The sequence below is a fragment of the Stegastes partitus genome, unplaced genomic scaffold, assembly GCF_000690725.1.
Source record: "Stegastes partitus isolate 25-593 unplaced genomic scaffold, Stegastes_partitus-1.0.2 Scaffold586, whole genome shotgun sequence".
In the NCBI taxonomy this organism is placed as follows: domain Eukaryota; kingdom Metazoa; phylum Chordata; class Actinopteri; family Pomacentridae; genus Stegastes; species Stegastes partitus.
The window spans coordinates 362512-376913 of record NW_007578317.1 but is presented as its reverse complement, the minus strand read 5'-3'; the positions used below and the strand labels follow the sequence as shown (position 1 = coordinate 376913).

General features: G+C 38.8%; 2 protein-coding genes across 2 annotated transcripts; one reads left to right on the top strand and one right to left on the bottom strand.

Annotated features, from left to right (window-relative positions):
• Nucleotides 1–382: 382 nt before the first annotated feature.
• LOC103362596 (uncharacterized) lies at nucleotides 383–9228 on the bottom strand. The gene is made up of 14 exons (XM_008288995.1): nucleotides 9063–9228; nucleotides 8659–8767; nucleotides 7555–7639; nucleotides 7391–7464; nucleotides 7191–7250; nucleotides 6818–6925; nucleotides 6243–6299; nucleotides 4312–4442; nucleotides 3988–4042; nucleotides 3710–3802; nucleotides 3476–3610; nucleotides 2926–3027; nucleotides 1237–1398; nucleotides 383–977 (listed from the first exon to the last, which is right to left on the bottom strand). Exons 1-14 carry the CDS (start codon nucleotides 9074–9076, stop codon nucleotides 849–851), a joined length of 1314 nt encoding a protein of 437 aa, XP_008287217.1. The 5' UTR covers nucleotides 9077–9228; the 3' UTR covers nucleotides 383–848.
• Nucleotides 9229–10216: 988 nt separating this feature from the next.
• On the top strand, nucleotides 10217–14281 carry taf10 (TAF10 RNA polymerase II, TATA box binding protein (TBP)-associated factor). The gene is made up of 5 exons (XM_008288993.1): nucleotides 10217–10618; nucleotides 12109–12266; nucleotides 12437–12501; nucleotides 13918–14032; nucleotides 14128–14281. The coding sequence occupies exons 1-5, from the start codon at nucleotides 10486–10488 to the stop codon at nucleotides 14215–14217; spliced, it is 561 nt and encodes a 186-aa protein (XP_008287215.1). The 5' UTR covers nucleotides 10217–10485; the 3' UTR covers nucleotides 14218–14281.
• Nucleotides 14282–14402: the final 121 nt, after the last annotated feature.

Below are 14402 nucleotides of genomic sequence, written 5' to 3'. Positions count from 1 at the left end.
TATATGTACTTTTTTTTTTTCTTTTTAAAGTTAGTGGGTGCGACTTATATTCAGGTGCGCTCAATAGTCCGGAAATTACGGTACTATCAAATACTCAATGGAAGTGGGTGAATTCTCAAGCAGTCACTTGTTTTACGTTTACTGTTTTCATAAATTGACATTACTTTGTAGACATCAGTTTTCCCTTTGACATGAAAGAGACTTTTTTTGTAAATTCTTGTGGATAAACGACAAATTAATTGGACCAAGGTATAATATTTTACTACAAGGTACTTTTAGAGGCACTATGTCTATATGTATTGTATGTTTATGTGAATTTGCTCTAAGTAAATGGCACTTACAGTCAATAAAATAACTTCAGTTAAATAATGCCACTCTCGAATAGTGGAAAATAAGCAATTTATTCATACAGTAGTTAAACAGGAGTTGTTTAAGCCCTGAGCATTTCAAGAATCTGTTTGGAGTGAAAGATCAACTGGCATGAATATTTACAGAAAGTTTCTCAAGCAGTGATAACAACATGACTAATCAACTGATCATGAAGTTATTGACAGTACACTGACAGCACTGAAATGATTACATGACTACACAAGATTTGTTCCTTCATCTATCAGTTTAAAAGCATCTTCAATCATTTGGATATCATCATAGTGTTTGTTTTAAGGTGAGCTAACATGCTCAGAATGTTTGGCAGTCCTCTAGCTCTGGTTACTGTCCTCACAGTACACCACCCTGCCCTCCAGATTTGTTCCTTCATCTATCAGTTTAAAAGCATCTTCAATCACTTGGATGGCATTAAAGTTTTGGTTATAAGGGGAGCTAACATGCTCACAGTGTTTGGCAGTCTTCTAGCTCTGGTTACTGTCCTCACAGTACACCACCCTGCCCTCCAGTCGCGAGCGCTCTGCTTCAAACACCAGCAAATGGCTCAGCAACGTATCCTCAGGACCCGATCGAATCAGGGACGGATCGTTTTTCTGCATTCACAAAAGCAAACACCACATACATATGATATATCCATCCCTCAAACCCCGTGTCAGTGCCGTCCCTGAAAATAATGGTAATAACTGTATTCATCACAAACGACTGTCCACAAAAGGTCCTGACTCACATAAAACCTCCTCATATACTGCAACAATCAAATAAACTAATTCTAAAGACGGTCAAGAAAAAAAAGCTCAACGGAAACTATCCATCGCTCAAATAAAAAAGTGTATAGTACTTGCAAGAACTCACCGCCACAGCAGAAATAAAGGCTTTTATAAGGTGGTAGTCGGCTCCACCGTGTCCACTCATGCCGAACGTCTGGTGAGCTTTACTGTCTGCTGTGTGCTTTGTGGATCTCTGGGTCAGAAAGTCGAACACACGAATCTCATGGCCATCGTATGACAGCTCTCCCTGTGAAGACACAGTTCATTAGACTACAAATAAGGTTGTGAAATTTCCACACTGTTGTAAAGACCGTCTATATCATTGCAGTCTTGAATCTCCAATGACTCCAATAACTCTGAATTTTCTATGATGGAATCATTGAAACCTATGAATCTTCGTCACAAAAAAAACAATCGTGCATTTTGGTTCTTTCATAGATTTATTAAAGATCTTCTGGAAACATGACTAAATCTGCTGGGTGCTCACCTTGTCTCCTCCAAACATGTTTCTGGTCATTGTGGCCATATAGCTCTATTTTTGTTTCATTTGACCACAGAATTTTTCACCAGAAGGCCTCTTCTTTGTCCATGGTTTCGGCAGCAAACTGTAGTTGAGCCTTAAGGTGCTGCTTCTGGAGGAAGAGCTTCCTTCTGGATCATCCTGACCAACTGTCTCTCAGCAGCAGGTGATAGTTTGTGTTTTCTTCCTGATCGTGGCAGCGACACAACTGTACCATGCACTTTGTACTTAGAAACAATTGATTTTGGGATCTGTAGCTGCTTTGAAAAGGCTCCAAGTGACTTTCCTGATTGTTCAAGACAATTCTGAGCTTTTCCAGATCTTTGCTGAGCTCCTCAGGGTTTCACACTGGAGTGCTCGTAGCTAATAAGAGCAGGTAAGCAGCAGCAGTCAATTGTAGTCACTCACGAGAAGTTAAGAGGTCATGCCACTAAGAAAATCAGAATAACGCAGCATTCTACATCCCCTAAACTGCTCATTAAAGTTGCTGTATGATTTTGTCATATAATGTGTTTGGCAAATATGTGAACTGTGTTTCAATGGTTCCATCATAGAAAATGAAGTGTTATAGAAGTCTTAGAAAACTCAAGACTGACATGATATAGATGGTCTTTACAAGTGTACGTAAACTTTTGTTACAACTGATGTTCCGTCTCAGAAGAAGCTAAGGCATTGTACTATACCACTTATTCCAGTGACAGCATTATTTCTTTAAACAGGTGATAACATCATATTTGATTTTACAACATTATCAATGTGAATGCATACTAATACAGCCAAAGGTTGTTGGAGATCTTATGTTGTCCTTTGCTTCCAACATTGTGGCGACAGTTTGGGGAAGGACTAATGACTGGAACTTTATCGCCCAACTTCTATGCCTTACTTTACTCTTGTGGCTTAAAAGGAACAAATGTCTGGAGCCACATTTCTAAGTCCTGCTGAAAGCCGTCCCTGAATAGTTATTATTGGCTTGTTTGTTGAAGCAGCATATTGTTGCTCACCACAATTTCAGAATGGCATCGTCAACAGTTAAGGTACATATGGGTACAATGTTTTGGCATGCACTTGGCCACCTAGTGCATGTGGTCAAAACTACTATGACGTGATTTTGACATCATGACCCCATTCTTTTCACACTCTTGTTCACAAAGAATTAACTTGCTTTCTGAGGGACAAGATTTCATGGATTTCAAGTTGACATTTTTCTGCGTGTCCCTTTTCATTTTCTGCCATCCACGTTCCTCACAGTCCTACCTTGCTGCCGTAGATGGTTGTTTTTCGCATGCAAGTCTCCTCAGTGAACGCCACCATGGAAAAAGCTGCTGTCAGACCACCTTCAAACTCCATGTTAACCACCTGCACAAACAGAACACGTAAACAGGAACAAACGGGCAAAAGTTTAGGCTTCTAACTGTGAATAAGCCAGTTATGAATTTTCAGTTACTAAATCTATTTCTGGAAAGAATGAAAATGCTTGATAAGATTTAACCCATAAATATTGTATAATTAATGTGCAGCAAGGCAACATAGCATACGTTAATCCAAAACAAATACAGGATTATTTGTCAGCCTTTTGGAAGGTGCAAAACAGTGTTTGCTAAATGATGCTTAACTGTTTCAGTGTCCGTTTATTCTATATTTGCTGAAATTATTATTTGATACCACCATGGGTACAGATATCAAACATTTCATGAGTTTAACTAAAGTAAGAATGAAGCTTCATGGGTTAGAAAAAAAGGACAGAGCTGTACATTGTGCCGTGGAGAAAAGTCTTGAGTGAGGTACAAAGCCTGTGTTGTCTAACCTGATTACTGCAGACATCGTTGTCACACTCGTAGACACAGCGGCCATATGGTCCAGTCCTCAGTGCCTCAGTTACTGACTCGATGTCTGGGAGTGAGCTCGGGCAGATGACATTTACTGGCCAGCCGGTGTGACCCTAACACGCATAGATACACACATACAGTAGATATAAAAGTGTGTACAAGAAGCAAAGAAATGCGGTGTAGTGCACAGGTGGTGAAAATTCTGTGTTTACCCGTTTCACTTTGTCCAGGTAGATTTTGCATGCTGAGTACGGACATTCTTTTTCTATTGGACAGTCGAGGCAGCGATCTGCAGCACCTGTTGGCTGACAAAAAATAGGAATGTCACATTTTATAATCATGCTAAGTGCATAGATTCAGCTATAAAAATGATTCTGAATAAGGAGTCAAGTCCTTTTATACATAAAGAATTTTTTTGTCAGTTTCACTCCCAAAACTAAAAACTGTTCTGATTCCTTGTGTAAAAGTGATGATGGAACAAACTACGTACCTTGTGTTTTTTTTGGAAATGGCTGACTGATCCAAACGATGACACTTTCACACACCTGCCAAGTCCAAACTGCCATGTTAATGATGTATCCACAGAAAAACAAAAAGGACACTCAGCAAACATCTCTGTTTACATGTGGCCCAGTTAAACCAGGGTAAGGGTGAGTTTCTGTTGGCATTAAGTGGACTGTGCATCCAAACAATCAATACACCTTATGTCATGGCTAAACAACCACATTGTTGCAGAACTGTTTTTTTTAGAATCTTATCTCTGAACACCAAACAAAGCCTGGAGTTCATCATTGACTGCTGTCTGATGGTTTACCTGCGTGCTCCGGCCCAGTGATGTATTAGGTCAATGTCATGGCACGACTTGGCCAAAAGAGCAAAAGAGCTCTCTGCTTCGTTCCTCCAGTTTCCTCGAACAAACGAGTGAGCGAAGTGGTAAGACCCAACCTGAAACAAGAGGTTGATGCCATTTTCAAAAATACTCCAAACACTGTAATAATTCTTTTGACTGACACTGACAAACTAGAAAAATAAAAAACAAGGGTGCAACAGCATAACTTTCCCATTACTGTGAGTAAAAATGTGTACAATTACTTTTGTATTATCACAAACACCAGACATCTGAATGGTCTTTTGTAGTGCTACCAGCTCAGCAACAGTCGAACACTTACAAACAAAGAACTAGGAGTTTGACATCTAGAAAATAAGACTGAAATTTCACATTATTAGATTATTAATATTTAAATCTCTGCCGCAAGGAATAATCTAATCTAATCAGATCACCTACTACAGGGATCTCCAACTCCGGTTCTCCTGAGCTACTGTCCTGCAGGTTTTAGAGGTTTCCGTACTGCAAAACGCCTGACTCAAATTAATGGATCTCCAACAGCCTGTTGTCAAGTTCTAGACAAGTCTGTTAATGATCCATTAATCTGAGTCAGGTGTGTTGCAGTACGAAAACGTCTAAAACCTGCAGGACAGTAGCTCAGGAGGACCGGAGTTGGAGATCCCTGCTGTACCACACATGGGCTTCCTATGGTGAAAGTATAATGTTTCTGTATTGCTCTAAAAAAAAAAACTGTTTTATTGAAGCCAGTCGGCTCATTATTTGGCTAAAACTGTCCATGCATACGTACGTGGTGCAACTTGTTTGCTAAACCCTATTCAGGACTTTCTTGTTTCCATACGTAGATGGTCTTTCGGGGTCCATTGGATCCCAAGAAAGAATATGTGCAAAATATTTGTTGGTATTCATTATAGATTTTTATACTATGTTAAATACATTTTCTGACAAGTTGACATATTTTTGGTTCCAAATGCATGACAAATGTCCCTCTTTTTATATTAAAAAAATCTTCAAAAATAAAAAAAACACTACTTGCCACCTAAACCCAATGGCCTGTGGTCCAAAAGACCCCAAAAGTCTTGAATAAGGGGAGCACTAATGACTCACATAACGAGGGGGAGGAGCAACAAACCCCCAATTAAAACCTAAACTCAGGTGTAAATGGATCCTAAAGAATATAAGTATCTGGAACTCCCAACTAGTCAGTCAGAACTGATGAAGCCTCTTGGATAAGAGATGAAACGTCTTCAAGGAATTCAAGCAAGTCCAGTTGCTACGATTAATCCATGAGAATAACCATGACCTGGATGACTGAGAATCTTCACAGACACGTTGAGAAGAAACAGAGTAATGGAGCTGTGACTACATTAAATCCAGTTATTTACTCCATATGGGTGAGCTGTGGTGTAAATACAATATTGAGTTGTGTCTCTATGATTCTTGGTTTATCATGTTCAAGAATGTGTGTACTGAGACATAAAGTAACAGACGCCAGCATGATGGTGAAAGAGCATCAAAAGGATTCTAATCTGTTTCTTCTAACATTTTATACAAATTACATAAACATGCTACCGTTACATGAACGGGTTAAATGAGGTTCAATAAGAATGATGTGTCCTCATCCAGGGTTAGCCTGACAGGGAGAACAGTGGAAAGACTTTTCTGGGAAATTTCACAACAGCAGTCGTTTTGAACATTCCGATCCTCTAATCTAATATGGATCTAAATCAAGGTTCCAAACACAGAGATGATCTGTCTGTTGGAAGCACAACCGACTAACTGCATTAAAGAATATTACGACTATTACTGTTATCATTTATAAATTAAAGCATTAATGTTTTTTTCACCACAAGACACAGAGACTAATATTACTATTTTCACTGTGTTTGCTTCATTCTTACCGGCTCGAGGTGCTGAATATGGATCACATCACCAACGACTCCAGCATCAATGAGCTCCTAGAAAAAGATCAGTTCATTTTCATTTTTAAGACCAAAACAAGGCAGAATCCTAATGACTGTTTAGTATGTAATCTTCACCACCTGCTCTACTTTAAGGAAACACTGTTAATACTTTTATCACACAACAACACACTTAAGCTTTCTGGTTAAATCAGGTTAAAGTTCAGTCTTAGCTTCACAGTGAACTTTAACAGGACAAGCACTGGATAGTTTATTAACTTTACTGCCTCGTGAGTTACGACAACTTGTTGCAATTTTGGGCATTCTTTTAAGTGAACTGCTTTTCTTCTCAGTAGAAATCAAACAAAACTCAAACCAAAACATGTGAGAAGCTGTATTTGCTGATTGATCTGTATATCCTGTAAGTGTGCTGCTGATTTGATTAAGGCGCTAACTGGTCCTTTAGGCTTCATGACACTGAAGTTGACATACTTGATTCCAAAAACTGTTACTGTTGACTATTTAAGACAACTGTCAAATGTTTGGATTAAGTGAGTGGAACAGACAATGTTCACCTTAATCTTGTGGATGAGTGGATCGTAGCGGAGAACATGACCCACAGACAGCATCACACCACTCTGAACACAAGCCTCCACAATCACTGTGCAATCCTCTGCAGTTGTCTAAAGACAGATGGACATGTTAGTGACAGGAAGGTATGGGGGGGTTTTGAACGGAAAGACTGAAATCATACTGCAGTGATGAAAAATACATAAAACGTTTCTTAAAATGTGAATTTAAATCAAAATCCAGAATTACAAACCAAAGTTCATTTCCATTTCAAAAAAAGAAATGAAAAACTACTTTTACAAATGACTGTAAAATCAACATGTAGGGATCAGTAGCACCCATCAGAGGGACTTCTTATATGAAGAATGAAACACTCACTGCCATCGGTTTCTCCAGAAGAACATGGTATCCCTTCTTTGCAAATGCCACAGCAGGTTCCTGGAAAACATGCAGCAAAGTAGTTTACCTGAACTATAAGCAAATGAACAAATACAAAGGTTACAAATAATTTAGACCAGTTATGAGGACTAGAATTTTTTGTTACACATACATACAGAATGTACATGTTGTGTGTTTACCTTATGAAGGCGATCCGGAGTGCAAATTAACACGGCATCTGCAAACTTGTCTCTTTCAACGACAGTGTGCCAGTCTAGTTAGGAAAAAAAGAGGATTCAATAACTAAGTTCAAGGCACATGATTAGCATTTACTCAGTACAGTTGCTTTTCTGCTGATGCGCACCTTCAAATGTGTTTTCATCTTTGATGTTGTGTTGCTTCTGAAGTTTGGTGCGGGCGAACTTCCTTGGATCAGACACAGCAACAACCTGAACAGGTGAAAAAAAAGTGGAAAAAACAAGTTGTCTGTTTTTCATTACAGATCTAGGCAGTGGTGGAAAAAGTATTTTGGTGTTTTTCTTAAGTAAAGAAGCAACACAACAGGAGAAAGTGCTCTAAAATGAGCAAAAATCCTGTATTTAAAAAATGTAAACATTTCAAGGGCTTCAAAAGTGCATGAAATCAATATAGATGCATTTAATGGACTGTTTCATTTAATAAGCTTTTTTAGACTATCCTGAGCAAAACTATAAGCCCAGCATGCAACATTTTTTTAAGTTCTAACCATTCATTTTAACATCAGGAAATGAATATTTGTGTATTTAACATGACAGACATCATGAAGCAACCAAGTGGGCGTTACATTGGAAACACTAATGAGCACATTGAGAGTGGAGTCATCGAGCAAAAATCACATTTGCAGTGTAGATCCACACATCTGCAACAAGTTAATGAGGTTTTCGATGCTGGCTCATAAGATGTTGTGCCACTCTTCCTGATAGGCTTGGAGGAGTTGGTGGACATCGGCGGGGACAAGATCATGTTGTTGGAGATGACAAATGTTGGAGATATGGACATTCAGGTGCCTGGTTATGGCTCTAACAGACAGGCAGCATCCATCATGTCAACTGCATGTTCTCGTCTTGTCATTAGTAGCATCATGTCATTTCAATAAAGCTGCATTTTCAGGTCGACTTTTATTGTCACTGTTCAAAGGAGTGTCTGGTTACACTGTCTGATCATTGTCCTTTCACCTGACGACAGAGTGAAATGAAATGAAATGAAAAATACTTTAGTTATCCCAGAAGGGAAATTCAATTGGAGTGGAGTGGAGTTTCCTGTTTACTGCATTTATTTTATTTTTTCAGCATGTATTATTACAGAAAGCAGTGAGGATCTATTTCTTCTACACGTTTGGTCATAGCTATCTTGTCAAACGTGTTTTACTTGAATGAAAACATTAAAAACACCATAGACTAGACAGAGGCTCAGGACCAGCTCTCCTCACCTTCATGCGGTCAGGATGGATGGATGCATACTGGGAGTAGATCTCCCCTCGACAGCCAGCTCCCACCACGATCACACGGACAGGAGAAGTCATTCTGTCAACCTGGGAACTTGGACACAAATCAAAGCCTCTCAGACACACCTGTCTCAGCCCCGGAGGGAATAAACACCAACAATTTACCTGCACAGTCCCCGTCAGTGATACTTCCTGGAGTCTAATCTTCCTATATGACACTCTACATACAGTTTTCTAGATTAGTCGTCATCTAAATGTGTACTTATTTACCTTGATCGGTTTTTAAACACTGACTTATAAACAGAAACAGTGGATGAGAGCGTATTAAGTGTGTTGCACTGTGCTTCTAGTAAATCGTAGTTGTCAGTTTATTACACGGTTGTTAGTACCTGGTTTGTCCCATACAGCTGTCACAGCCTCCTGTCCGTCTTCCGTGTCTGTCCACGACTACAATGGTACCAGAGTCCAGTAAAACATCGACCACAAGGCGCTGTTTCACTTCTTCGTCCAAGATAATCAACCACGAAGCAGCTCGACAGTCTTCAGACGCCACCTGCAGTGAATGCAGCGGCACTTCCCTCTGATGCGTTCACTGCGCCTCGTAAACTACCACTTCTTACTTTAAGTAACGCACCTTGTTGCAAGATTAGAGGAAAATACGGGTTGATTGCAATTTTTTTTTGATTATGTGGTAAAATTGCATAATAATAATAATAATAATAATCAATAAATCAATGTTATGCTTATATTATCCATTTAAAATGGATTAATTTTGTCCCATTTTTGCCAACTGAATCATGTTAAAATAAGACATCCCAGTTACTATCAAAATAGGTCACTGCTCTTCGTTTTTTATGGATAGGAAAAATATTTTTTGAGAATCACAAAATGCATGTTGTCTTTAAAGAAATCCATTTTCGATATTGTATCAAAAATAAAATGATCTTCAGTCAATTAGGTTGCTGGAACTTGCTAAGAAAAGTCACCATAGTCATGTTTTAGCTGGCTTATATAAAAAGTATTGCCAGATTAATAAAAGCTTAAGCTTTCTATTTGTAGATATTGTATTTTTTTCCCCTAATGTCTATATATTGAGTCAAATAAATATCAAATATATCGATATTTTTGTATAGAATGTACAATTTTGCTGTGCCTTAACTTTGACTTATAAATTAATCAGGTAAACCTAATAGTTATTAATAATTCAAGGTCTGAACCCTACCATTTGATTAAATTCGATGAATTCGTATTTTATATCATTTTGTAGGATTTTAATCTTAATATTTAAAGTTGTCAACTAAATTTACCAAGCTAGTCTTATATCGCTGTGGGAAAGCATTTTGGCTATTGGTTAAAATATGTCATATGAACAACAGTGACTTGACTAGATTTATGTACATATTTAGCTGCTGATATGACGAAATCAAATAAATTTAAAATCCAAATCGCGTAAAACACATTCAGAATTTCAACAAGGCCAAATGACCCCAAACGCAACTCTGCGGAGAGAGAATTCGGAAAACTTCGGATTCCTTCGTCAGACACGAGCCTCGCATACAGCCCGGGGTCACATGACGCGATTAACTGTAGCGTGAGCTCAGCTTTTTGCTGCACGATAGCAACAAACAGCTCTGATGCCAGCTAGATTCTGTGATTTTAATATTATACGAGTTACCGAGCAGTTTTAAATCAGAACGTACTACTTTGTAAAAGACTGGACTTGGAGCTGTATCGCACGGAATCGCGGTTTTTGGGGGCATCTCTCTCTCTCTGTGCTAGCTAGCCAAGGTTAGCGCGTTAGCTAACGTCAACATGAATGTAGACAACGTTAACCAGACCGTTACTACAGGAGTCTCATCGACGACGTCTTCTACTGCGAGTAACTGCATCGCCAACGATAATGCAGCAACCAGCATCAGCAGCATCCCTTCGGTCACGAGTAACGGTAACGTAATGTGACTTTGGCTGTTGTTGTTGTCCATGTTATTGTGTGCTCGACACGTACGATACGTTTGTCTCACGTCAGAGGTCGGAAATTTCCACGTTAAACAGCAACTATTGAACATATAATAACAAATTGACATGGCTGACCGTGAGAAGACGTCTGATTTATGGCAGGTAGCATATTAGCACCGTTAGCTGATCTTGTTTGGACACATTAACCAAAAAGAGGATGGTGAGCTACAGCTATATGAGGCTGTCACAGTTTAATCAGAATATTTCACACATAATCTGCCAAGTGCATTGAATTTAGACGTGTCAGATGAAGTCTCTGTCTAATAAATACTTATAGCCTTTCCACTTTTATGGACGCTGCCATGTTGAGTTACGTCAGAGCTTGAAGTTGGGGTGAATGAGTTTCCTATTTCCAGCATCAATCATGCTGAATACATTCTTAAGTAGGATTTCCTAGAAAGCAGATCAGCTAGTTTTTGTTTCTACTGTTGAGTCACAATTTGTCTGCCTCGCTGTCACAATATACCCTAAAGGTCCCTTTTTACTTTGTATGATTTTAAGCTATGAAACTATATTAAGCTTTGACATGTAAAATAAAAGGTGTTAGAATATAAAGATGCTCACTTATTCCATTCCTCAAGCCCCTTTTTTACTAGATAGCCAAAAGCTTTGCAAGACTTAAAGAATTTTATGCAGATTCTACATAGAAAGTGAATCTCCTTGAGCGAATGATGTACATAATCCTGCCCTCTCACTGTTTGCTGCATCCAAGATGAGCCATCCAGAATGAGCCTTGCAGTCTATCAGGTTGCTTTACTTTCTGGATCTGCTTTTGCTAACTCTAAAATGTGTCAGTCACGAGCAAAGCGCGCATAATACTCAGCTGCAAGAGTGAACATAGGAACCTTAATGCACTCCTAACATCTCACAAACTGAAGATTTGGTAGATTCCCTTTTTTTAAGGGCAATGTGACTACAACGACAGGAAAATCCTTAATGTAATGAGCATGTTGCGTGACTAATGTAGCCAATGTTATTGTGAACTTTAAATGTACACCCTTGGGTTAGGGATCACTGAATCACTGAGGGACAGTTGGAAATGGTGAAAACTTTAGGAGCCATTAGTAATCCTGGCAAAGTTTAGGGGAATTACTGTGTTTTTATTTCACCTTTTGTGCGTCAGTGTAACCTAACTCAGTCATAGATGAATTGTCTTTGTGATATTTTGAGCTGAAAATTTAAGGACACATTCTGGGGAGATGTGAACAGAAAAGAGGCACAATATGGAAGCTTTAAGTCTTTTTTTATGCATCTGAGGTTTTGTGCCATGTGTTGGTACAAACAGGGTTTACACAGACTGTGCTCAATACTATTAAACTCTAATCTAACAGTTTTTTCTGCTTTTGAAATGTGGTAGATGGGTATATATGTATTTGTCTTTCATAAAATCTAAGCTCATCCTTGTAATCTCTATGACAGCTTCAGCCTCAGCAGCTGTGGTCGCGCCATCAGCAGACACGTCTGTCTCCAACGGTGTCTACGTTCCTGGTGGCATCACCAACGGAGATGTGAAGCCTGCCATCTCCACCACACCCCTGGCGGATTTCCTCATGCAGCTGGAAGAGTACACTCCTACAGTAAGTCATTCAGAACTACTACATCATGAATGTACAGATACAATGTCAGAAAGGCCAGGAATTCAAAATGCTGCATGTGTTCACTGAGCTGCTAGTCCCTGAATAGCAGCCATATAGTCATTATTTTTTCACATATAAATAAGTCTTTTATGGTGTTTTTTTTTTTTCAGATTCCTGATGCAGTTACAGGCTACTACCTCAACCGGGCTGGCTTTGAGGCTTCTGATCCAAGAATGTAAGTGCATGAAGCATAGGCTAACTGTGTTCGTGGGTCAGCCGGATACCCCAAAACACAAAATGTAACAAATCACAATGCTGTTCAAAGATCACAGCTGTCACATTTAGAAGTTAGTGTTATCGCCCCCTTTTTAGATTTTGCAGTGTACTCTATAACCCTTTTTTGTATCTGTGTTTTGCGCTTTTAATATTCATGTTTTTTATAAAAAATGTTTTGTAAGCTTCCAGGCAGTGCATATACAGAGTCTTCAAAAGCCTATTGAGATCCTTTTGCTTTGTGTATAATGAATAACCTGAAATGAGACAGAGCTGCACCACAGCTTGTCAATTGAAACAGAATAACTGGGAATTATGTTTGACAACTTCAGTAAATGGTGCAACAAATGGGACTGATGCACATCTGAAACCAATTTAGAATCTTTCTTTATGTTTATACAGACTTGGGAAACTAAATCGGCTTCTTGTGCAGCAGTAATTTGGAAAAAACAAAAGTTTTAATAATGCCTGTTAGAAAAGCAGTGTTGTTTGAATTTAGATCCGTCCGGTAAGAGTCTTTGGAACATTATGTGCTTTGCAGAGTGAGAAGTTTTTGCAATCCGAGAAAAAGTAACATGTTAGATTGACTGTTGTTTTATCAACTGAGGGGTTTTCTTGCGTAACAGAATTTTTAGTGCTGCCTGTAGATGTTTTAGCCAATGCCAGAGGAACATCACAGGGCCACAATGTTAATAATAACCCAGTTTTGTTATGAGATGAGATGGACCTTATTGTCCCGAAGGAAATTTGTCTTGGGATATCAGTGCCGGATGCAGCTGCACATATACAACAAATATATAACAAGCACAAAAACAACCATACATGACGACAACAGTCAACAAAAAGTGCTTCAAAGGGTAAGAATTACATATTGCACAGAACAGAATTGCACGTGATCATATGAGCGAATGGCACAAATACAATAAAATAAACTCCATATCAGATCTTTAGAGCGGGGGTTAATTAAGGTTTCATTTACTCAAGCATGTTTTTTTTAATCAGATTGCCAGAAATAACAAGAATTTCTAGCGATTTCTATCAAATGAGGTTACACAGATTCACTATGCATGGATCGATCATGCTCTGCTGTAATTACAAGTCACCTCCAAAAGGCCGAGAAGCTACGAAAAACCCTGCACACAGCATTTTTTTTATTTAAAAAAAAAACATAAAGCACAGACTCTTCAGCCTCACAGACTCTTTACAGTCACCTTTGTGGTCGTTATGCACGTAGGTGTAAAATAAGAATTAGATCAGAGAAGCTATTTAACCTCATGTCATATTTTTTTTCCCCCCCAGATGAATAAAGTCACAGGTTGGCTGTGAACAGATAGTGGGGAAAACACAATGTTAATTGTCTTCTTTTTTACCTCTGTAGAATCCGTCTGATCTCCCTTGCTTCTCAGAAGTTTATCTCAGACATTGCCAATGATGCGCTGCAGTACTGCAAAATGAAGGGCACCGCCTCAGGAAGCTCAAGAAGTAAGACAAAGGTGAGTGTCTGTCTGATTTTAACTTGTACATTAAATCATCAGCTTTGAAAAGCTTTTATCTTTTTTATTCACTGGCTATTTCCTTCTCTACATAGGACAAGAAGTACACTCTGACCATGGAGGACCTGACTCCTGCCCTGTCAGAATATGGCGTGAATGTCAAGAAACCTTATTATTTTACATAGAAGTGTTTTCCAAGCTTTTTGCTTTCAGTAGTAATTCTCCCCCTGCTGGCCTAGTAGAGTCTGACAACACCTTCATTGCTAAATGTTTTTTGACCATGATTTAGTACAGCTTTGACAAATCTTTGTAGTCACTTTGCAATTTGTCATTTTTTTGTGGAGCCATCTTTGCATTTTGTTAAATTGTG